This window comes from Choloepus didactylus, chromosome 8, assembly GCF_015220235.1.
Source record: "Choloepus didactylus isolate mChoDid1 chromosome 8, mChoDid1.pri, whole genome shotgun sequence".
NCBI classification, from domain to species: Eukaryota; Metazoa; Chordata; class Mammalia; order Pilosa; family Megalonychidae; genus Choloepus; species Choloepus didactylus.
The window spans coordinates 1,106,336-1,129,541 of record NC_051314.1 but is presented as its reverse complement, the minus strand read 5'-3'; the positions used below and the strand labels follow the sequence as shown (position 1 = coordinate 1,129,541).

At 49.9% G+C, this 23,206-nt stretch overlaps 1 protein-coding gene across 8 annotated transcripts in view; it reads right to left on the bottom strand.

The window, feature by feature from the left end:
- Window positions 1–23,206, bottom strand: part of TTLL8 (tubulin tyrosine ligase like 8) — a 114,918-nt gene that overhangs the window by 10,126 nt on the left and 81,586 nt on the right. For all 8 annotated transcript variants that reach the window (XM_037845890.1, XM_037845882.1, XM_037845883.1 and 5 more), the window contains one exon: window positions 7,643–7,791. In XM_037845890.1, coding sequence (XP_037701818.1) covers window positions 7,643–7,791 — 149 coding nt within the window. The remainder of the gene's footprint in view (window positions 1–7,642; window positions 7,792–23,206) is intronic.

Below are 23,206 nucleotides of genomic sequence, written 5' to 3'. Positions count from 1 at the left end.
TCTCTGCTTAGTGGGCCCATATCAGTAAATTCAGCCTGATCCAGCCTTATATTCCTTTCACCATTATCCCACACTCTCAATATCCATTACCACACATATTCCCCTGGTTTCTGTCTGTATAAGTTGGAAAACTCATACAGTTCTTTTGGAGTATAGTGTACTTCCTCATGGGTCACACTTTGTACCTCACCCTTCAGGGCTTGTTGGGACTTCACTCTAGTTATAGGTCTAGAAGCAAAGACTGGTGGTGGAGGTGGGTCATGAAAAGAGTTAGAATTATCCCTCAAGCCATCTACCTCAGGACATTCCGTTGCAGTTTCATCTGGTGAAACAGGATTAATCTCTCCAGACAGAGGAGTGAGGGCTGCTTCCTCAGGGGAGGTGATTACAGGATTAGCAGGCACTGAAGGGTTAATCTCTTTAGGTGGGGGCTGGATGGCAGGCTCCTTAGAGCAGACTGGAGGTGGGGAAGCTGTTTCCCCAGGACAGCCCTCTACAGGTAAATCTAACAACGACTCAGCAGAATCCAGGGTTCCAGTGTCCTCATTGCCTTTATTATCAATCCATATGTCCCCATCCCAAGTTTCAAGATCCCATGCTTTTCCAATCAATGCCTTTACTTTAACAGCAGACACCCTGCAAGGTTGAGATTTTAGTTTACATTGTAAATCTGCTACTTGCACAATGAGACTCTGGGTCTGGTTTTCAGAAATCTCAAGTCTGCAGCCACAGGAAATAAGATTTTCTTTCAGGGCACACATAGAAACCTTTATATCTGTCATACGGCACTTAAGTTTCAATTTGAAGTCGTTAGCTCGTCCCTTTCTCTTATAACTTTATCCAGTGTATCTAAGAGCAGCCAGCCAACATCATTATACATCTTAACTCTGCAAAACTCTGTTAAGGTGTCAAAAACACTGTCACCCAGAGCCTTGCTTCGTACAAGAGCATGATTAGGAGAATCAAATGGTGATATTTTGCATATCTCCATTGCCAGCTCACCCCATGGGCTGTCAGTGCCCACTTGATTATTGGAAATGGATCAATGGTGCCTTTGAATCTAATCAGAGCAGAAAGCCAATTGTAAAAGCCCATTTTAAGATTCTGTTTCTCAAGTACCACTCCCGGTACCAAGTTGTATTAGTTAGGGTTCTCTAGGGAAACAGAATCTACAAGAGATATCTATAAATGTAAGATTTTATAAAAATGTCTCATGCAACTATGGGTCTGCACAAGTCCAAATTCTGTCAGGCAGGCAGCAAACTGGCAGCTCCGATGAAGATGTTCAATGAACTCCTCAGGCAGCGAACTGGCAACTTTGATGAACTACTCAGGAAACGCTTTGCTGGTCAGCTGAAGAAGTGAAGGTCCTCTCTCTTCTCTCTTAAAAGTCTTCAACTGATTGGATTAAATCCAGCTGATTGAATTCTCTCATTGTGGAAGACACGCCCTTCATTGATGTAATCAGTCACAGATGCAGTCAATTGACTGATGATTTAATAAACCAGCCTTCTGGTTCATTAACCAGCCACAAATTCCCTTGCAGTAATGGTTAGGCCAGTGCTTGCTGGACCAGACACCTGGGCACCATTACTTGGCCAAGCTGACACATGAACCCGACCATCACAGACCCGCAACATCCTAAGGTCAGAGTGACAATGGTATTTGGCTCCTGCCGCCGTCCTTGGGTTAACTTCTTTTACTACTTACAAAGTCAGAACTTCTCTTTGCAGTAATGATTTGAAATTCATAAGTTTCATAATATAAGACTTTGTTTCCCTAAGTTATAGTAGGCTGGGGCCTTGCCGTCCTGGGCTGAGAGCCTGGGACCGAGCTGCAGCCAACCCGGGGCCGTGCCAGCACAGGACAGGCTGCGGCAGGCCCAGCAGTGGCCGGCAGGAAGAGGCCGGAGCCGGGAGCCTGGGACGCGCTGCCTGCGGGTGGTTCTGCTGAGCAGCACGAGGTGGTCCAGGGGGAGAAGGGCAAAGGTGCCACCCCAGGAAGCAGGGGAAGGCGGGCGAGGGAGGCGGTACCCCTGCCCCAAGTCTTGCACAGCTTTGGGGTCTCCACCTGGCCGAAAGGACCCCCACTTCTGGTGTGTGTCCCTGCCTCATTTCCAAGGAAGTGGGTGAGCACGGCAGAGGCTGGGTGAGGGTCTCCGATGTGGTGAGACGATGGGCCTCGGTCCTCGGCTAATGAGGGGAGCCAGAGGCCCGCGGAGGTGGCGACGGCCTACCTGCCAAGGCCAGCCCCTCCCAGAGCCTGGCACAGGCAAAGGCCCCCCAAAGCCGGCAGGAGAGGGCAGTGGGGACCCCAGCTGGCTTTGGCATAGCGGGCGAGGACACCCTAGCTCGGCACCGACACCACAGCACGGCCACGCAGCGCCTGCTGGATTGCAGCATTTAATCCACCTCTGCAGGCCTGCTCAGCCATAGGCCGCTGTTGGTGGGAGCTTGTGTCCTCAGGACACCCCCCTTGGGGGGCTGGAGCTTGCATCTGGGGAGCATTGTCGGAAGAAAGGAAGCAAGTTCTGGGTGGCACGGGCATCTACGGAGAGCCCCCAGGGCCACAGGGACTCTGGGCTGAATTCTAGAGGCAACACAAAGTCCTGAAGTCGTTTAAAATGCAGAGGATGCTCTGGAAAAGACCCGTGAGGAGGCCGCAAAGACAAAAGACTGGGGGCAGGGGATAGCTGCAAAAACGTAATAGACAATAGGCTTGGATCCTGAATATATAAAGAACCAGATATATAAATGACAAAGAATCCAATTAGGTAAGGGGCAAAAGACTTGAACAGACACTTCACCCAAGGATATATGAGTGTCATGGAGCGCACGGAAAGAAGCTTGACGTCATGAGCCATTTTGAAAGGCAAGACTGAGTGATAATGAGATACAGGAAGGAGGAAAAGTCCTGGCAGCACCGGACCCTTCACAGGGATGGGGCCACCACCCTCAGGCCCTGCTGGCAGGAGCACCATCCTGTGGTAGACACACCACAAAAACGCAGGTGTCTCTTGAAGTTAAACACACGCTCACTCTGCAACCCAGAAACTGTGCTCCCGGGTATTTATCCCAGAGAAGTGAAAACTTATGTTCACATGTGCGGTCGCAGCTAGGGGCGGGCACCCACGGAACCCTCTGCAGTCGGCGTTGCTTGAGGGGTACCGGCGGCAGCTCTTCCCGGAGGCGAGGGTGAAGCGGGGGACTTGGCCGAGTCCCCGGCAGAGGCGTGCAAGGTGTGGAGGGCGGCGAGAAAGGGACGCGAAACACTCTCTTTTCAGGAGGGTTGAACCAAAAGCGTTTATTCAGGGGTGAGCACAAGTTATATAGGGTGGCATAGAGGGCGGGGTCAGTGTTAGGGGTGTGGGGTCCTTACATGGCAATGCTGAGGGGATAAAGGCTAGGATTGGTTCTGAGAGGGCGCGGAGGTCGTTTGAAAAGGGCGGGAGTTGCTCTGGCAACGGTGCATGCGCACTGGCGGTGGCGGGAGTTGCTCTGGCAACGGGGGTGGCGGGCAAGATAAGGGGGGCGGTTTTCTCTGGCAAGCTTCCCTTAACGGTTGTATTTTGGGTGGGGGAGATGGGGCCTGTGGCCGGCTCCACTTTCTCAGGCCCGGGGGGCTGTGGAGGGTAATACTGCCCGTGCCCACTACCCTCCCCAGGGGCTGGCCAGGTCCCCTGGCCCCGGCCCGCCAAGTCGGAACTCAGCACCAGCAACCCGCACACATGAAACCTTGACAGAAATATTCACAACAGTTTGATCTGAAATAGCCCCAAACTGGAAGCAGCGAACGTCCTCCAGCGGGGAGTGGACAAACCAGCTGTGCTGCTCGACACCACAATGAAGGCAGCAACAGAAGGAAGGAGCCAGTGATGCACAGAACTCAAAGGCATGTGTGGAGGGAGAAAAGCCAACCTGCAAAGGCCACTTGCCACACATTCCATTTCTAGAACGCTCTCTGAGTGCAATGTGATAGAGACGGAGAACAGAGTGGCAGCTGCTGGGTCCAGCATTGGGACAGCCTGCGGGGCGGCCAGGATGGTCACTCCAACCTCCACCCGCGCCTGAATCCCACGGGAGGGTCTCGTGGAGACTGGAGGCTGCACCTGAGCCGATGGCGGGTGCCGGCCAAGCCCGTCTGTGGCTTTGGGAGCTCCACTCACCCACGACGTGATCCCCGGGGCTGGGGGTACACGGGCATGTGCCGTACAATGTTTTTTTGATTCCGTTGTGGGTTTTTTTTTGTTTTTAATAATTGATAGACTTTTTAGTACAGTTTTAGAATTGCAGAAAAATTAAACGTGGTACAGAGCAGCCAGCCCCCCATGACAGGGACTTGTGTTAGTGAACGCTTGTCACAAGGGACGAGCCAGTATTAATCGTTAGTAACTCAGTCGGGTTCTCTGTGCTGTACATGTCCATGAGTACTGACAAACGCGTAATCTCACATCTCCACCATTCACTTCTCTAAAAGTGCCCTGGGCCCCAGCTCGCTCCCTCCCCGAACGTCAGGCGACCACCGAGCGTCTGTCTCCGTGGTTCTGCCTTTTTGGACTGGCTTCTTTCCCTTGGTGACGTTCCTCCAAGCCTTCTGTGGCCTGACAGCGCATCTGTTTTTATCAAGGAGCGATACTCCATTGCATGGAAGGACCCCCCTTTGTCCATCTGCCTATGTCTGGGTGGCTTCCAAGTTTTGTCGATAATAATGACAGCTGCTGTAAACACACATGTGCAGCTGTGGACATACGTTCTCAGTGGAGTTGGATAAATAGTCTGTACTATTTCTGCAACTTCTTGTGAGTCCTAAACTCTTCCAAATTAGAGTTACTTTTTAAATGCAAAGGACTTCCATGTCCACGGCTGGGCCAGGGGAGGCTGGAGAGACCAGGGGGCCACTGGCCGGGACGACGGTGGGGAGGGAGCTCACTCCAGGAAACACGCGGGTTTCTGGTTAGAGTAAAGGAACGGTGGGGGCACAGGTCCTTGAGGAGGAGAAGAGGAGAATCAGGGTCTGAACGTTTTGGGGTTAGATCCCTGCAATGGGAGGGAGGGATGAGGAGGCTGCCAGCAGATGGACAGACAGACGGGGTCTGCTCGGGAAGGGGGAGGGCGGGCTCAGGGCAGACCCCAGGGAGGAGCACGACGTGCGAGGGTGGGAGCCCACGGACCAGCAGGCGGGGGCCCGGGGCTGCAGAAACCAGGAAGGAGGAGGTTTCTGGAAGGAAGATATTAGAACCGAATGCCATGAAGTTACAAATGAGTGAAGATTAAACATATCACATAACTATTAACTATTCGTGTGTTGAGAGTTCTAAACCCAACAAAACTTCAAAATAACTCAAGGGGCAATGAGAATATCCAAACTAAAAGTAAAGTTCATTTAGGTGCTACGGAAAATGAGAACGTCAGATAACAAGAACAATAGAATGCTGCTAAGGCCACATTCTGAGGAAGTTGCATGGCCTGAAATGTTTTTATTATTGCAAAAGAAAAACTGGAAATAAACTTAGCATTTAAGTCACAGCTAAGGTGGCAACGGTGTGGGGGTGGCAGGGGAGAAACCATCACAGGAAAATTAAAAAATGCAACCAAGAGTTAGCTCTTTGGAAAGATGAATAAAATTAGAAAACCATGTTGAAATCCTGTTTTTTTTTTTGTTGTTTGTTTTTTTCTTTTTAAAAAACACAACACACAATATTCATCATTAGGAATAAAACATAGAATATAGTCACAGATGTGATTTGAAAGACAAGGTAGAAAACCTGAAGAGACCAATAAGCAGGCAGAATTTAAAAGGTGCTGAGAAACTCCCTCCAAAGGTGAATTTTATGATACACCTGGGGTACAGGAATTCCTTTATTTAAGATGAACACCTGATCCATTTAGAAAAGGCTAGGCTAAACCTATTGCCAAGATCAATCAAGGTGACATAAGAAGATAAATCTATGGACGGTTTGACTTATGAGTGTAGAAGGGAAATTCTAACGGTGTATTAAATATTGGCACTGTGGAGCCCAGCATTGCACCTGGAACATATGGTGGGAGAACCCCGGGCGGCCCCGGAGCCGGCAGGGACTCCCGGGAACCTTCTAGCAGAGCACCCGCAGGGCCTGGCACAGATGGGAGTCCCAAAAGCCTCTGCTGGAGGGCTGGAGGGTGGAGGGCTGGGGGGCTGGAGGGGTGGAGGGGTGGAGGGGTGGAAGGGTGGAGGGTGGAGGGGTGGAGGGCTGGAGGGTGGAGGGCTGGAGGGTGGAGGGTGGAGGGGTGGGGGGTAGAGGGCTGGAGGGGTGGAGGGCTGGAAGGGTGGAGGGCTGGAAGGGTGGAGGGTGGAGGGGTGGAGGGCTGGAGGGTGGAGGGCTGGAGGGCTGGAGGGTGGAGGGCTGGAGGGGTGGAGGGGTGAGGGGTGGAGTGCTGGAGGGTGGAGGGTGGAGGGCTGGGGGGCTGGAGTGCTGGAGGGGTGAGGGGTGGAGGGCTGGAGGGGTGGAGGGGTGAGGGCTGGGGGGTGGAGGGGTGGAGGACTGGAGGGTGGAGGGGGAGGAGGGCTGGAGGGTGGAGGGGTGGAGGGCTGGAGGGTGGACGGGTGGAGAGTGGAGGGGTGAGGGGTGGGGGGCTGGAGGGCTGGGGGTGGGGGGTGGAGGGCTGGGGGGGTGGAGAGGTGGAGAAGTGGAGGGGTGGGGGGTGGAGGGCTGGAGGGCTGGGGACTGGAAGGCTGGAGGAGTGGAGGGCTGGAGGGTGGAGGGGTGGAGGGCTGGAGGGCTGGGGACTGGAGGGCTGGAGGAGTGGAGGGCTGGAGGGGTGGAGGGGTGGAGGGCTGGGGGGTGGAGAGGTGGAGGGGTGGAGGGCTGGAGGGTGGAGGGGTGGAGGGCTGGAGGGGTGGGGGGTGGAGGGGTGGGGGGTGGAGAGGTGGAGGGGTGGAGGGCTGGAGGGTGGAGGGCTGGAGGGCTGGAGGGTGGAGGGCTGGAGGGGTGGAGGGGTGAGGGGTGGAGTGCTGGAGGGTGGAGGGTGGAGGGCTGGGGGGGCTGGAGTGCTGGAGGGGTGAGGGGTGGAGGGCTGGAGGGTGGAGGGTGGAGGGGTGGAGGGCTGGAGGGTGGAGGGGTGGAGGACTGGAGGGCTGGAGGGTGGAGGGGAGGAGGGCTGGAGGGTGGAGGGGTGGAGGGCTGGAGGGTGGACGGGTGGAGAGTGGAGGGGTGAGGGGTGGGGGGGCTGGAGGGCTGGGGGTGGGGGGTGGAGGGCTGGGGGGTGGAGAGGTGGAGAAGTGGAGGGGTGGGGGGTGGGGGGTGGAGGGCTGGAGGGCTGGGGACTGGAAGGCTGGAGGAGTGGAGGGCTGGAGGGTGGAGGGGTGGAGGGCTGGAGGGCTGGGGACTGGAGGGCTGGAGGAGTGGAGGGCTGGAAGGGTGGAGGGGTGGAGGGCTGGGGGGTGGAGAGGTGGAGGGGTGGAGGGCTGGAGGGTGGAGGGGTGGAGGGCTGGAGGGGTGGGGGGTGTGGAGAGGTGGAGGGGTGGAGGACTGGAGGGTGGAGGGCTGGAGGGCTGGAGGGTGGAGGGCGGGCAGACGGCCACCCTCCCGCTGAACACCCAGCCCGGCCCAGGGCCAGCGCGGGTCCGCGCGCGGCCCCCACGGAGAATCCTGCCCGGGGCTCACCTCGGCCTCTCGACTTCGCCGCGGGCTTTATAATCCAAATGTTTCGAATTCCATCGATGTCCGACTGCGGGTTGACAGACCTGATCCTGTTCAGCAGCGCCTGACACTGCGAAAAGTAGTTCTTTGAACTGGAGATGAACGCGTCGCCGCTACAAAGAAGACCAGGAAAGTGCGTGAATTCCCGAGGCGGGGAGTTTCCCCCAGGCCAGCGCTCAGCACGCGGGCGGTTCGTTAGCGGATGGACGGACAGACGGACGGACGGACGGCCCAGGGACCGGGTGACCGGCGGGAACGGCTCAGCCCGTCGAGAACCTGCTTCCGCCCACCCCAGGGACACCTGGGCACACGGCCTGCAGACGACCTCCCGGACAGGTCCGGGTCAGGGTCACGGGGAACGTGTACACGGAACCCCGATGCGTGGATCCGGAGGCGCCCACCCCAGCGAGCCACGTGCTTGGGACCACGGAAAAGCTGCTGGGAAACAAAGGCAGCGGCGTCAAGGCACCGAGGTGGTCCAGCGGCTTGCGCGCCCCCACGTGTGCCCCACTTCCCCCCAGGCCCGCCCGTGGGGTGGTGGCACCGGGGACTGCGCCTCAGCGGCGGAGAGGTCTGACCTGAAAGCCAGCGCCGCCGGTGCTAGCCCCTGCCCTGCGTCCACTCAGCTCGGCCTCCCGACGTCGGATGCCAGCTTAGTGTCCTGGGTTGGACTGTCTGCTGACCCCGACCCCGTCTGTGGCCTGGCGGCCCCAGGACCAACTTGAGAAGCCAAGAGAGACTTAAGGGACTAAGAAAGGGTGACTCGGCCGAGCCATTAGGTGGCTTCTGGAGCTCATGGTGCCCATCGGCTGCCCGGGCAGGGGTGCCCAGAAGATGAAGACTGCGGAGCCGGGGGAACCGGAAAGACGCTGCAGGCTGGGTGCCCGGGCCACGGGCTCACCTGGGGGGCCGGCGCTGGGGACCGGAGCGCAGAGGCGCACAAGGCCCGTTAATGCCGGCGGGCATGGGACCGCAGGGTGGGAGTGCCTTAGGGCGGCGAGGAGGGGCACAGGCCCTTCCCTGGGGGCATGAGGGCGGGCACCGAGTGGGGCATGAATGGGGCCGAGCCTGCCAACACTCGGGGGCTTGCCAGGCAAGGTTCTCTCTCCCTGGTTTAACCGCACACGTTAGAGGGGAGCCCAGTTCCAAGCCCGCATCTTAGCAAACACCGAGCAGCGTGTGACCCGGGATGACGGCCGATCATTGCGCCAGGGCCAGACAAGGGCGCACTCGGCGCCGGCCCTCTCTGCAGCAGTCCAGCCTGACGAAAACGAGGCGGGTGCCGTGCGTCCCCCGAGCCCAGGTGACTGTGGCCGTCAAGTGGGAGGAACTCAGCACCCGTCCCCTCTTTCCCCAAGGGCATCTGATCTCCGGGGGCCCAGAATGAGGCCACCGACGCGAGGGGGGCAGGGCCACCAGGTCCAAGCCCGTGCCACGGTGGTCAGATTCCTGGGACGGCTGAGGGCCAGAGGGTCGTGGGGCCAGCGGGGACGGCTCCCGCGTTTCTGGGAGTGACTGGAGAGCCGTCTCTCTTAGAGCGCACGTCGCCGCCTCTCCCAGACGCCGGCAGCCGGGGAGCGCAGGGCGCGGCTCGGGGCGCGTGGGGATCCCGAAGCCGCACTACGCAAAGGCACTGGAGAAGGACCGCATCCGGGTGCGTCCTGGGCAACCCTGCAGGCTCCGCGGGCCCCACACCCACGGCGCACGCGGTGCCTCCCGCCACCCGGCGGCGACGCGGGTCTAAGAAAACGCCCTCAGAGTGCGGGTGCCCTCGTCTAAAAGGGAAAGGGAAAACTGGTCTAAAATTGACCAATTTGACATGTGTGCTCCCACGTAACCGCCACCCAGACCAAGATAAACCCACCCCCCCGCCTCCGCAAACGGCTCCCCGTGGACGCACGTCAGCGAGGGGTGGGCCTGCGCCCCGAGAAGCCGGCGGACGTCACCCCAGTCCCAGGACCGCGGGGCGCCGCGTCTCCCTGTTGAGCCCCCCAGCTTGGGTGCTTCCCTGCGGCGGCTCAGGAAGCGTCAGCGCGCCCTCGTCACACGCGGTGACCGCCGTCCTGCCTGCTCTTGACTCGAACCCCGCGGCCTCTCCCACCCGCCGCCTTGCGCAGGGCAGCGGCTCCCGGGCGAGGGCTCCTAGGGACAGCCTTGCGGGGACACGTGCGTTCACTCCTCTCGGATAAAAACCCAGGAACGGAGGCGCGGGGCCACAGAGCGCGAGGATGCCTGACTCCCTAAGACGCGTGCAGACTTCTGTCAGCTGGTGATGCCGCCCTCAGCCCTCCAGCAGCGTGTCCAGCTCGCGCACGCTGACGGGCACCTGGCACCATCGTCTTTAACTGCAGCTTCTCTGGAGGCTGTGGCGGGGCCCGTTGTGCCTTCCATTTGCATTTCCCTCAGGGGTAAGGGTCTAGGCCACCTCCGGCCCTGCTCGCCCACTCTCCGGATGTCTTCTTTACTGAAGAGCCTGTTCAAGACCCTTTCCAATTGGATCGTTTGTCTTTTCTTATTGCTTTATAGGAGGTCTTTATATATTCTGGGTATGAGACCTTGGTTAGTTATACATGTTGTAAATATGTTCCTCCAGTTTGTGGGTTTTTTATTCTATTTTTTTTAAAATAAAGAATTCTTAATATCAGTGAAGTCCAATTTACTCATTTTTTTCTATTATTGTTCATGCTTTTTGTGAACTACTTAAGAAATATTTGCCTTCTTCATGTTCAAGAAGATATATTCCTATATTTATTATTATTTTACCTTTTGTATTTAGGTCTATGATCCATCTCACTAACTGTTGTGTATTTGTGAGGCAGGGTTCAACACACTTCTTTTTTCATTCAGTTGTCCAAATGGTTGCTCCAGCACCACTTACTGAAAATAATCTTTCTCCACTGAATTTTGGTGGCAGCTTTGTCTTCCACCAAATGATCTTGTATTTGAGGATCTTTTTCTGGACTCTCTGTTTGGCTACATTGGTCTATTGACTGTTTTAATACCATATTGACTTAATTACTGTAGATTAACAGTCTTGAAATATGAAGTGTGAATCCTCTTTTTTATGGAGAAGTTGAATGTTTTATTGTCATTAAAGGGTTTCTTATTTTGCTGCTAGGCTGTTGCTTCAGTGTATGAAAACAGCACCAGCACATGTCATCGATGGCAAAATCCAGACAGTGCCACCCTCACCCATACAGCTGACAAGAACTCCTCTGCACCCCCAGTGACTGACAATGAAAATATTAAGTATTTTTGACCCAAATCCAGGGATTGATGCCAGCACCTTACCATATTATGTAAGGCTTAAGGCTACCCATGAAGTACATAATTTTTACAAGTAGTTTTTACCTCAGATTATTTCATGAATTCTGAATATAATAACTAGATCCTACTCTAAATCATGGGTGATGTGAAAAACATGCAAATTATGTTTATCTGCTATCCTTAGAAAGTTAAGGGATATTTTCTTTCAGTAGTGTTCTAGGTTGCTAATGCTGCCGTTAAGCAAAATACCAGAAATGGATTGGCTTTTATATAGAGGAGTTACTTGGTTAGACAGTTACAGTCTTAAGGCCACAAAGTGTCCAAGGTAAGGCATCAACAATTGGGTACCTTCACTGGAGGAAGGCAATGGTGTCTGGAAAACCTCTGTTAGCTGGGAAGGCACATGGCTGATATCTGCTGATCCCAGGTTGTGTTCTAGCTCCTCTCTCAGTTCCTGTGGGTTCTTCAAAATGTTGCTCTTGGGGCGTTTGTCCTCTCTTGCCTTCTCCCAAGCAAAAGTCTGCTTTCAATGGCTGTCTTCAAAATGTCTCTCTCTGTTGCTCTCCAAAATGTCACTCACAGCTGCTCTGCATCTGGGCCTGTGTGGCTCCTTTTAAAGGACTCCAGTGATCCAAAAAAGACCCATCCTGAATGGGCAGGACAACACCCCATGGAAATAATCCAATGAAAGGTCTCACCCACAGTTGATTGAGCCACATCTCCATGGAAACACTGAACCCACAGGTTCCAACCTAATCAATACTAATACATCTGCCCCCACAAGATTGCAACCAAAGAACCTGGAGTTTTGGGGGACATAATACCTCCAAACTGGCACAAGTAGCATAGTTGGAACAAGTAGTTCTGTTTTCCTATTGGTATTGCTAAAAGTTGCTGTTATAAATTGCGGTCGGGGTTACTGCTTCTAGGGGGAGTGGCGGCCGGTAGCCGAGCCCTCAGCTCTCGGGGCTGCTTAAAGGGTACCGGCGGCGGGGGCTCTTTCCCGGAGGCGAGGGTGAGGCGGAGGACTTGGCCGGGTCCTCGGCGAGAGGCGTGCAAGGTGGGAAGGGCGGCGATAAGGACAAAAACACTCTTCATCCAGTAGGAGTATGCGCCAAAGAGACTTTATTCAGGGGTGATTACAGGTTATATAGGCTGGTAAGAAGGGCAGGGCTGGAAAGGAGGTGAAGCAGCCTTAAATGGCAATACTGAAGGGAGAGGGGCTAGGATTGGTTCTGAGAGGACGCAGGAGCCGTTGCAGCGGGGCGGGGGTTGTTCTGGCCACGGTGCATGCGCGCTGGCGGTGGCAGGAGTGGCCTTGGCACCAGGGAGTGAGTGGGTAAGATAAGGAAGTGGGGAAAGGGCAGTTGGGAGAAAGGCGGTTTCCTCCGGCAAGCCTCCCCTGCCAGTGGCATTTTGGGTGAGGAAAAGGGAGCTGCCTTGACCTCGCTCCTCAGGCTCGGGGGGGCTGCAGAGGGCACTCACGCCCGTACCTACTACCCTCCCCAGGGGGTGATATCAGGTCCCCTGGCCCAGGCCTGGTAAGTCGAGGCACAAGCTCAGCTACCCGCAATAAATTTCTAGCCACAGTAATTTAAATATTTCTGGATTAAGTTGTTTCAGACTAGTTTATTTAGGGTCTCCATTTGCACTCTCCAATAAATTTTACGTATTTCTCACATGCTTCTTCACTCATTAGTTCATTCAGTTCTGAAGGATTACTCAGTGTCACCTTGAACAAGATTTGTTGACAAGTCCTGGATTTTCTGAAAAAGACTCACAAATTTCTGTTACTTCTCCCGATAGAGGAGAATAAAGTTCACTAGCACCTTTCACATTTCCAAAGCACCAAATTCCTCTTGTTCATTTTGTCCCAACCTCGGGAAGACTCCAGTAAACATGTCCCAAAGCTTCCTGTGCAAAATCACTGAATCCTGCTGTTCCAGCACTATTTTCAGTTATTATCCTTTCACGTTTGCCTGTGAAGTTCTGCACTGAGAGCGGAGTGGGCCGATGCGCAGTGTCTGAACAGCGCCCACCCCCAGCCCCCAGCCCCCAGCCTGCAGCCCCTTGCCCCCAGCCCCTAGGGCTGCAGCAGGTGGGACTGAGCAGGTGGGGTGGATCGGGCCCAGAGGCCGTGTGCAGAGCTGTGTTCACAGGGGTGCCGAGTCCTCTGACTTTTTCTCAGTCGAGACTGTCCCAGCCCATCTAAATCACTTGTGTTTATATATAACGTTTAGAATTAGCTTGATGATTTTTCCCACCACCTCCTCCAAAATAAAATCTCTGCAGGGATTATGATTGATACTACCCTGAATCTACAGATTAGGAAGAACTAACATCTCCACACTACTGAGTCTTCCAATCCATGAACATGGTATATCTATATCTACATCTATATCCATATTTCTATCTATCTGTCTGTCTGTCTGTCTATCTATCTCCATTTACCAGGCCTTCCTTAAGTTGTTTAATTTTATAGTTTTCAGTTTAGGGTCTTGAATATCTTTTGCTAGATTTATTATATTTGTTATTAGGTGCCATTGTAAATTATATTTTTTAAAATTTCATTTAACAGTTGTGAGTACATAGAAATACAATGGACTATTTTATGTTTTGTTCTATAGGGAAGTTGTAGGTTTACAGAAAAATCATGCATAAAATAAAGAGTTCTCATATACCTCCCTATTATTAACCCCTTACATTAGTTTAGTACATTTCTTATAATTGATGTAAGAACACTTTTATAATTGTATTATTAACTATAGTCCATAGTTCATACAGTTCACTATGTTATATAGTATTATAGGTTTTTTTTTATTTTTTATTCTGGTAACAAATATACAACCTAAAATTTCCCCTTTTAGCCATATTTAAATATATAACTCAGTGCTGTTAATTACATTCACAATGTTGTGTTACAACCACCACTATCCATTACCAAAACTTTCCCATATATCCCAACGGACGCTGTACAATTTAAGCATTAATTTCCCCTCCCTACCCCCTCCCTGGCCCCTGGTAACCCATATTCTAGATTCTGACTCTATGAATTTGCTTATTCTAATTATTTCTTATCAGTGACATAATATAAAGTTTGTCCTTTTGCGTCTGGCTTATTTCACTCAACATGCCATCTTCAAGGTTCATCAATGTTGTCACATGTATCAGAACTCCATTCCTTTTTACAGCTGAATAATATTCCATCATACATATATACCACATTTTGTTTATCCATTCTTCAGCTGATGGACAATTTGGCTGCTTCCATCTTTTGGCAATTGTGAATAATGCTGCTGTGAACATCAGTGTGCAAATATCTGAGTCTCTGCTCTCAATTCTTTTGGGTATAGACCAAGTAGTGGGATTGCCATGTTATGTGGTATTTCTACACTTAGCTTTCTGAGGAACTGCCAAAGTCTTCCACCGCAGCTGCACCATTTTACGTTCCCACCAGCAGTGAATGAGTGCTCCTATTTCTCCACATCCTCTCCAACAGTTGAAATGTTCTGTTTTGTTAATAGTAGCCATTTTTAGAGGGTGTGAAATGGTATTCCATTGTGGTTTTGATTTGCATTTCCCTAATGGCTAATGATGTTGAACATCTTTCCATATGCTTTTTGGTCATTTGTATATCTTGTTTGGAGAGATGTCTATCCAAGTCTTTTGCCCATTTTAAAACTGGGTTATTTATCCTTTTATTGTTGAGTTGTAGGATTTCTTTATATTGGATATGTGGTTTCCAATTATTTTCTCCCATTGTGTAAGTTGTCTTTTTACTTTTGTGGTAAAGTCCTTTGATGCATGAAAGTTTTAAATTTTGATGAGGTCTCATTTATCTATTTTTTCTTTTGTTGCTTGTGCTTTGGGTGTAAAGTCTAAGAAACCACTGCCTAACACCCGGTTCTGAAGATGCTTCCTTATGTTTTTCTTCTAGGAGTTACTTATTTAAAAATGTGTTGCTTAATTTTCAAACGTTTGTGAATTTTGTAATTGTCTTTTTGTTGTTGGATCCTACTTTAATTTGTCAGAACACATACATTATATTTTAATCCTTCGAAATTTGTTAATACTTGATCTTTGGTCCATCACATACACTTGAAAAGGCAAGTATTCCTTAGTTATTATGTACAGTGTTTTATAAATATCAATGAGGCCAAAGTTGGTTAATAATGTGGTTCAAAGCATCTGTCTCTTTGCTGATTTTTATCTATATGTTCTATCAAAAACTGAGAGAGGTGTGTTAAAATCTCCAATTAAGAGTTTGGATTTTTTTTAATTTCTTCTTTTAGTTCTGTCAATATTTGCTTTGTCTATATTAAAACTATTTTATTAATTACCTGAAAATTTGGGATTGTTTGGTCCCTATGTTGAATGGACCTTATTATAATGAAATGTCTGTCTTTATATCTAGTGACATTTATTGCTTTAAATATAGTTACACCAGCCTTCCTTCTGTTATTGTTGCATAATATATTCCTACATTTTAAAACTTTCAATGTATCTGTGCCATATTTAAATTGTGTCTCATAAACATTGAGTTTAAATATTTTAAAATGTTATTTCTGAAATTTATTGTCTTTAATTGGAATATTTAGTGCATTTACTTACATTAATGATATAATTGGGCATGAATCTAACATCTCACTAATTGTTTTCTACTTGTCCCAAGTCATCTATGTTTATTTTTCCTCTCCTGCATTTTATTGGATTAATCTGATATTTTATATTATACAATTTTATTTCCTCTAGTAGATTTTTCATTTTGATTTGGTATTCTTTTTTAGTGGTTACACTAGGTGTGACAATACACATTCTTAGTTGTTACATTTTACCAGTTTTTAAACAATCCAAGAACTATGCAGCAGTCTTGAGTCATTTATCTCCTTTGCATGTTTTGTGTTACTATTGTCATATATTTGATATATATAAGCCTCATAATACATAGTTACAGTTGCTATTTTAAATCAATATTTTTATATTTACCTAAAACCTCTTCATTTCTTCCTATGCTTCTGTTCTTCCACTTTAAATATTTTTCCTTCAGTATATCTTGTTATAGTATATCTTGATACAGTATATCTTGTTTCTTGAATTTGCTGGTGAAAACAAAATCTGCAGCTTTTGAGAGGGTATCCAAGATGGCGGATTAGGAGAGACAGAGCAAAATTCTCCTCCATGAAAAACACTAGATAAAAGACAGAAAGCTCCAGAACAGCAGTTCCAGGGTGTAATTGTGAATAATGCAAAAGGGACTTGGGCAGGGACTTCTGCACCCATAGTGAGCATGCACGTGGAGAAGTCCAGAGACTGCGTTCAAGACGGGTGAGTGTTTGGCCCGAAGTGCCATTGGGGAATGGGCAGCTGGAGCCAGTGGATGACTGAGGAGGGGAGCAGCCTCCCACACCTGGGCACCCTCCTCAGCACCTGGCTTGGGTGATAACCCTTCAGAGACCTGCAGCCAAGAGCCCCCATGCCATGGACTGGCCATTGGAGCAGGCAGATGAGCGTGGAAGGGATCAGCTTTCCACGCCCCATGCAGCCATCTTTGCAGCTGGCTGGGAGACAACCCTTCACAGCCCCATGGCTGAGAGCTTCCTTGAGGGAATTTCGGATTTGGCGGGCTTGTGATGGCATCCACCCTTCCTCCATGAAAGCCCATGGTGTGCACAGCCTAGAGGCAGTGCCAGGAGCCCTCCCCCAACCCCAGGGACTCATGGGCACATGGCAGAAAGGGGCTGTGGGGCACTTGAGCCGGAAGGTGAGACACAAGCTCTGCAGCCTCGGAGTACTCCACCCGCAGCCCCGGGAGTGGCTCGGAACACTGGGTCCTGGAGCAGACTCCCTGCCAAACTGCACAGGGCACGACCCCCACCCACAGGGCTGGCAGTCCCCCGTACACACAGAAAACCGGTGCACTGATTGGACTTCCTAAAGGTTTGGAAGCCCACTCAGTACATAGATGAAGTTGGGGAGAACTGGCTTGAGGGAAAGAGTGGCTCAGGTGTGCCATCTTCTGGTAGGTCAGGAAAAGTACACTCCACCAAGCTGTAGCTCTGTCAAATTATAAATAAATGTTCAAAAAATCCTGCATATCCTAAAAGAACCCTATCAAGATAAGAAAATGCCAAGAGACCAAAAGCAACAAAATTTTAAAGCATATGAAGAAACCAGAAGATATGGATAACCCAAATGCCTAAATTAAAAAGCCAAAAGGAGACACAGAATTTGGAGTAATTAATCAAAGAAGTACACACAAATATCAAAATCAAAGCTCAGGAGATCAAGGACACGAAGAAGACCCTGGAAGAGCATAAAGAAGAATTTGCAACAGTAAATTTAAAAATAGCAGAACTTAAGGAGATAAAAGATACTGTTGATCAAATTAAAAATATTCTTGAGACACATAACACCAGATTTGAAGAGGCAGAGGAACGAATTCATAAACCCGAAGATGCAGTGATGGAAAGTGAAAGCACAAAAGAATGGTGAAAAAAAAAGAAAAATTTCAAATGGATCTCAGGAAAATGATAGATAACACGAAGCACACAAATATAGGAATCATTGGTGTTTCAGAAGGGGAGGAGAAGGGTAAAGGGCTAGGAAGAATATTGGAAGACACAGTTGGGGAAAACTTCCCAATCCTTCTAAATGACTTAAATATGCAAACGAACGATGCCCAACAAATTCCAAATAGAATAAATCCAAAAACCCACTCTGAGACACATTCTGATCAGATTATCAAATGCTGAAGAGAGGGAGAAACTTCTGAAAGCAGCAAGAGAGAAGCGATTCACCACATACAAGGGAAACAACATAAGACTAAGTAGTGACTACTCAGCAGGCACCATGGAGGTGAGAAGGCAGTGGTATGACAAATTAAAAATTCTGAAAGAGAAAAATTGTCAGCCAAGAATTCTTTATCCAGCAAAGCTCTCCTTCAAAATTGAGGGAGAACTTAAAATTTTCAGACAAACAAATTCTGAGAGAATTTGTTAACAAGAGCCCTGCCCTACAAGAAATACTAAAGGAAGCTCTACTGGCTAAGAAAAAAAAAGAAAGGAGAGAGAGGTTTGGAGAAGGCCACTGTGTCAGTTTGAATGTATTATATCCCCCAAACGCCATTATCTTTGATGTAATCTTGTGTGGGCAGACCTATCAATGTTAATTAGATTGTAATTCTTTGAGTGTTTCCATGGATATGCACCCCACCCAACTGTGGGTGATGACTCTGATTGGATAATTTCCATGGAGGTGTTGGCCTGCCCATTCAGAGTGGGTCTGAATTAAATTACTGGAGCACTATATAAGATCAGACAGAAGGAGCGAGCTTGCTACAGCCAAGAGGGACACTTTGAAGAATGCACAGGAGCTGAGAGAGGAGCTACAGAAGACAGACATTTTGAAGATGGCTGTTGAAAGCAGACTCTTGCTCCAGAGAAGCTAAGAGAGGACGAATACCCCAAGTGCAACTAAGAATGACATTTTTGAGGAACTGCAGCCAAGAGAGGAATGTCCTGGGAGAAAGCCATTTTGAAACCAGAGCTTTGGAGCAGACACCAGCCACATGACTTCCCAGCTAACAGAGGTTTTCCGGACACCATTGGCCATCCTCCAGTGAAGGTACCCGATTGCTGCTGTGTTACCTTGGACACTTTATGGCCTTAAGACTGTAACTATGTAACCAAATAAACCCTCTTTAATAAAAGCCAATCCGTCTCTGGTATTTTGCATTCTGGCAGCATTAGCAAACTAGAACAGCCATAAAACTGGAGAGTTTTGGTAAGAGTACCTTAAAAGAAATAAAGAGAGAGGGGGGAAAATACATCTGATAAATAAAAACCAAAGGATAGGATGGGTGATTCAAGAACTGCCTTCACAGTAATAACATTGAATGTGAGTGGATTAAACTCCCCGATTAAAAGATACAGATTGGCAGAATGGATTAAAAGTATGAACCATCAATATGCTGTTTACAAGAGACTCATTTAGACCTGGCAACACAAAGAAACTGAAAGTGAAAGGATGGAAAAAATATTCCATGCAAGCTACAGCCAAAAGAAAGCAGGGGTAGCAATACTAATTTCAGATAAAATAGACTTTAAATGCAAGGATGTCATAAGAGACAAACAAGAAAACTGTAAACTAATAAAAAGGACAATTCACCAAGAAGCAGTAACAATCATAAATGTTTAGGCACCCAACCAAGGTACTCCAAAGTACAAGAGACAAACATTGGCAACTTGAAGGAAGCAATAGATTTTTCCACAACAATTATGGGAAACGTCAATACATCACTGTCTCCTACAGATATATCAACCAGACAGAGTAAAAATAAAGAAATTGAGAACCTAAACTGTGATAAACAAATTAGACTTAATAGATATATGTTGAGCATTACATCCCAAATTACCACGATATACATTATTCTCTAGTGCTCATGGAACTTTCTCCAAGATAGATCAAATGCTGGGGCATAAAATAAGTGTCAACAAATTTAAAAAGATTTAAAGCACATACTCTGACCACAATGGAATGCAACTAGAAGTCAATAACCATCAAAGATCTATAACATTCACAAATATCTGGAGATTAAACACACACTCTTAAACAATGAGTGTGTCAAAGAAGAAACTGCAAGAGAAATTGTTAAATAGAGACGAATAAAAATGAGAACATAACATATCAAAACTTACAGGATGCAGCAAAAGCGGTATTGAGGGGGAAATTTATAACTCTAAATGTATACTTTAAAAAGGAAGAAAAAGCTAAAATCAAAGAACTAATGGAAAAACTGAAGAAGCTAGAAAATGATCAGCAAACTAATCCCAAAGCAAGTAGAAGAAAAGAAATAACAAGGATTAAAGCAGAAATAAATGAAATGGAGAACATACATAAAACCAAAAGTTGGTTCTTTGACAAGATCAACAAGATTTACAAACCCTTAGCTAAACTAACAAAGTGAAAAAGAGAGAAGACCTAAAAAAACAGAATCAGAAATGAGACTGGGATAATTACTATGGATCCCAAAGAAATAAAAAGAATCAAAAGAGTATACTATAAACAGCCCTATGCCAACAAACTAGACAATTTAGAGGAAATGCATAATTTCCTGGAAACACATGAACAACCTAGACTGAGCAGAGAACAGAAGAGCTCAACAAACCAATCACAAGCAGAGATCCAATTAGTCATCAAAAAGCTTCCTACAAATAAAAGCCCAGGGACAGATGGCTTCACAGGGGAATTCTACCAAATTTTCCAAAAAGAACTGACACCATTCCTATTTAAACCCTTTCAGAAAGTTGAAGAAAATGGAACACTACCAAGCTCACTTTATGAAACCAACATCACTCTAATACCAAAACCAGATAAAGATGCTACAAGAAAGGAAAACTACAGGCCAATCTCCCTAATGAATATAGATGCAAACATTCTCAACAAAATCCTTGCAAATTGAATCCAAAGACACATTAAAAAAATCATACACCATGAACAGGTGGGGTTCATTCCAGGCATGCAAGGATGGTTCAACATAAGAAAATCAATGAAATGCAACACATCAACAAATTGAAAGGGAAAAATCAAATGATATCTCAATAGATGCTGAAAAAAAACATTCAACAGAAGTCAGCACCCTTTTTTTGATAAAAGCACTTCAAAAGGTAGGAATTGAAGGAAACTTCCTCAATATGATAAAGGACATACATGAAAAACCCTCAGCCAGAATAGTACTCAATAGTGAGACCCTGAAGGCCTTTCCCCTAAGTTCAGGAATGAGACAAGGATTGCGGGACACTGATTACGTGCTTCAACTTGGCGGGCCTGGGCTGGGGGACCTGATCAGCCCCTGGGGAGGGTGGTGGGCACGGGCGACAGCGCCCTCCGCAGCCCCCCGGGCCTGGGAAAGTGAGGCCGGAGGCAGGCCCCATTTCCTCACCCAAAATACCACTGTTAGGGGAGGCTTGCCGGAGGGAACCGCCTTTTCCCCACCCCCTTATCTTGCCCGGACACTCCCCGTTGCCAGTGCAACTCCCATCACCACCAGTGCGCATACATTGTTGCCAGACACCGTTACCGGAGCAACTCTCGCCCCTTTTCAATCAACCTCCTCGCCCTCTCAGAACCAATCCAAGCCTTTAACCTCTACAGCTACCCCGCCCTCTAAACGCCCGATATAAGCTTGTACTCTCCCCTAATAAACTCTCTTGGCTTCTTCACCCTAAAAGAACCGTGTCCCGCCTGTTCCTTTCTCGCCGCCCTCCATACTTTGCACGCCACCCCACCGGGGACCTGGCCAAGTCCCCCGCCTCGCCCTCGCCTCCGGGAAAGAGCCCCCGCCGCCGGTACCCTCCGAGCAATCCTGGGAGCCTAGGATTTAGCAACCGGCCGCCACCACCCCCCCAGACGAATCAACTGCGACCGCAACTGGCGCCCAACGTGGGGCCCCCTGGAATTAAAAGTCCTCTCCACGCAGCGGTCCAGTAAAACCACCCGCTCGCCCAGACGCCTCTCCAGCTCCCCTTCTCCTCGCCTGCAAAGTAAGGGCCGCCTCTCCCTCGCCGCCCCGCGGAGCCGCCTCTCCCTCGCCGCCCCACGTCCGGAGCCGCCTCTCCCACGCCGCTCCGTGCCCGGGCCGCTCTTCCTTTCCCGCGTTAACCTAACTCTTACCCCCGACTACCTTTCGTCTTCTCTTCCTATGTCCCCCCATTCCTCCTAACACTCTTCCTCCAGTAGCTTTCCCTCTTCCCCTCCATTACTTTGCTGTGGTCCTTTGTGTCTTTGTCTCTTTGTTTTGCGCGGTGTGCCTCTTTGCGACCGCCCCCCCCCCAAACTGCTCTCGCTACTAGAGGCTCCTGCCTTCTATTCTCGCCGTCTCCTTCGGCCTCGCGACCACGGTTTACCTCATTTTCTTTACTCAATAATCAACCCCCCTTTTTCTTTTCTCACTCCGCTATGGGTAATCGTCTATCTGCACGCCAAGCACCCCAAGTTCGTGCTCTGGCTGGTCTCCTAGACACACATCGCTGTAAGGTGTCTGTCCGGCAGCTGCAAGTATACTGGGACCTCCTGCTGCCCTTTAACCCATGGCTCACCACTTGGCATCTTTAGGACCCTGTTACTTATAATCGCCTTATTGATCGGGTCACCAACGCCATGGAACATGAGAGCAAGCGCTTCCCTCCTGTGCGGGACACTGTTATCGAGTTCTGACTTGGCGGGCCTGGGCCAGGGGAACTGATCAGCCCCTAGGAAAGGTAGTGGGGCACGGGTGGTTGCGCCCTCCACGGCCCCCCGGGCCTGAGAAAGTGGAGCCGAATGCAGGCCCCATTTCCTCACCCCAAAGTAAAAACCATTGGGGAGGGCTTGCCGGAGAAAACCGCCCCCTTTACCTTGCCCACCCACTCCCCGTTACCGGAGCAACTCCCGCCCCTTTTCAATCAACCTCCGCGCCCTCTCAGAACCAATCCAAGCCTTTAACCCTTACAGCTACCCCGCCCTCTAAATGCCCGATATAAGCTTGTACTCTCCCCTAATAAACTCTCTTGGTTTCATCACCCTAAGAGAAACGTGTCCCGCCTGTTCCTTTCTCGCCGCCCTCCATACTTGCACGCCTCCCGCCGGGGACCTGGCCAAGTCCCCCGCCTCGCCCTCGCCTCCGGGAAAGAGCCCCCGCCGCCGGTACCCTCGGAGCAATCCTGGGAGCCTGGGATTTAGCAACCGGCCGCCACCCTCCCCCAGACGAATCAACTGCGACCGCACTCCCGGCTTGCTCCCCACCTTAATAACCGTCCGCTCCTGCCTTCAAGGCTCCCTCCCCCCTGATCGAGGCCCCATTAAATCCAAGGAGGCCCTATCAACCCAGTCAACAGATTCAGACAGCGATACTAATGTAGACCACGATTCGGACACAGAGTCCTTAGTCGAGCAAATTAACAACGCGCTCGAAGTGACTCCCAAAAAACAAAATAACACTAAACCTCGCCAAGATGACGAACTTCCTCCTCCTCCTTCTTCTTCCATCGAGGGGAGGAAGTGCTCCGGCGATGACGTCAGCCCTAAGCTGGGCCGGAAACTGGATGCGCTTTACCCCACCCTTCCACAGGGCGGAGCTAGTCCGCCATCTTATGCCTTGGGCCCCGCCCTTTCGCAGGACGGGGCTAGTCCACCATCTTACGCCTTAGCCACTCCCACCGCGCCGCCGTCTTGCGACGCTTGGGGCCTCCCACTTCCGCCTCCCCCTCCGGCGAGCTCCCCCTC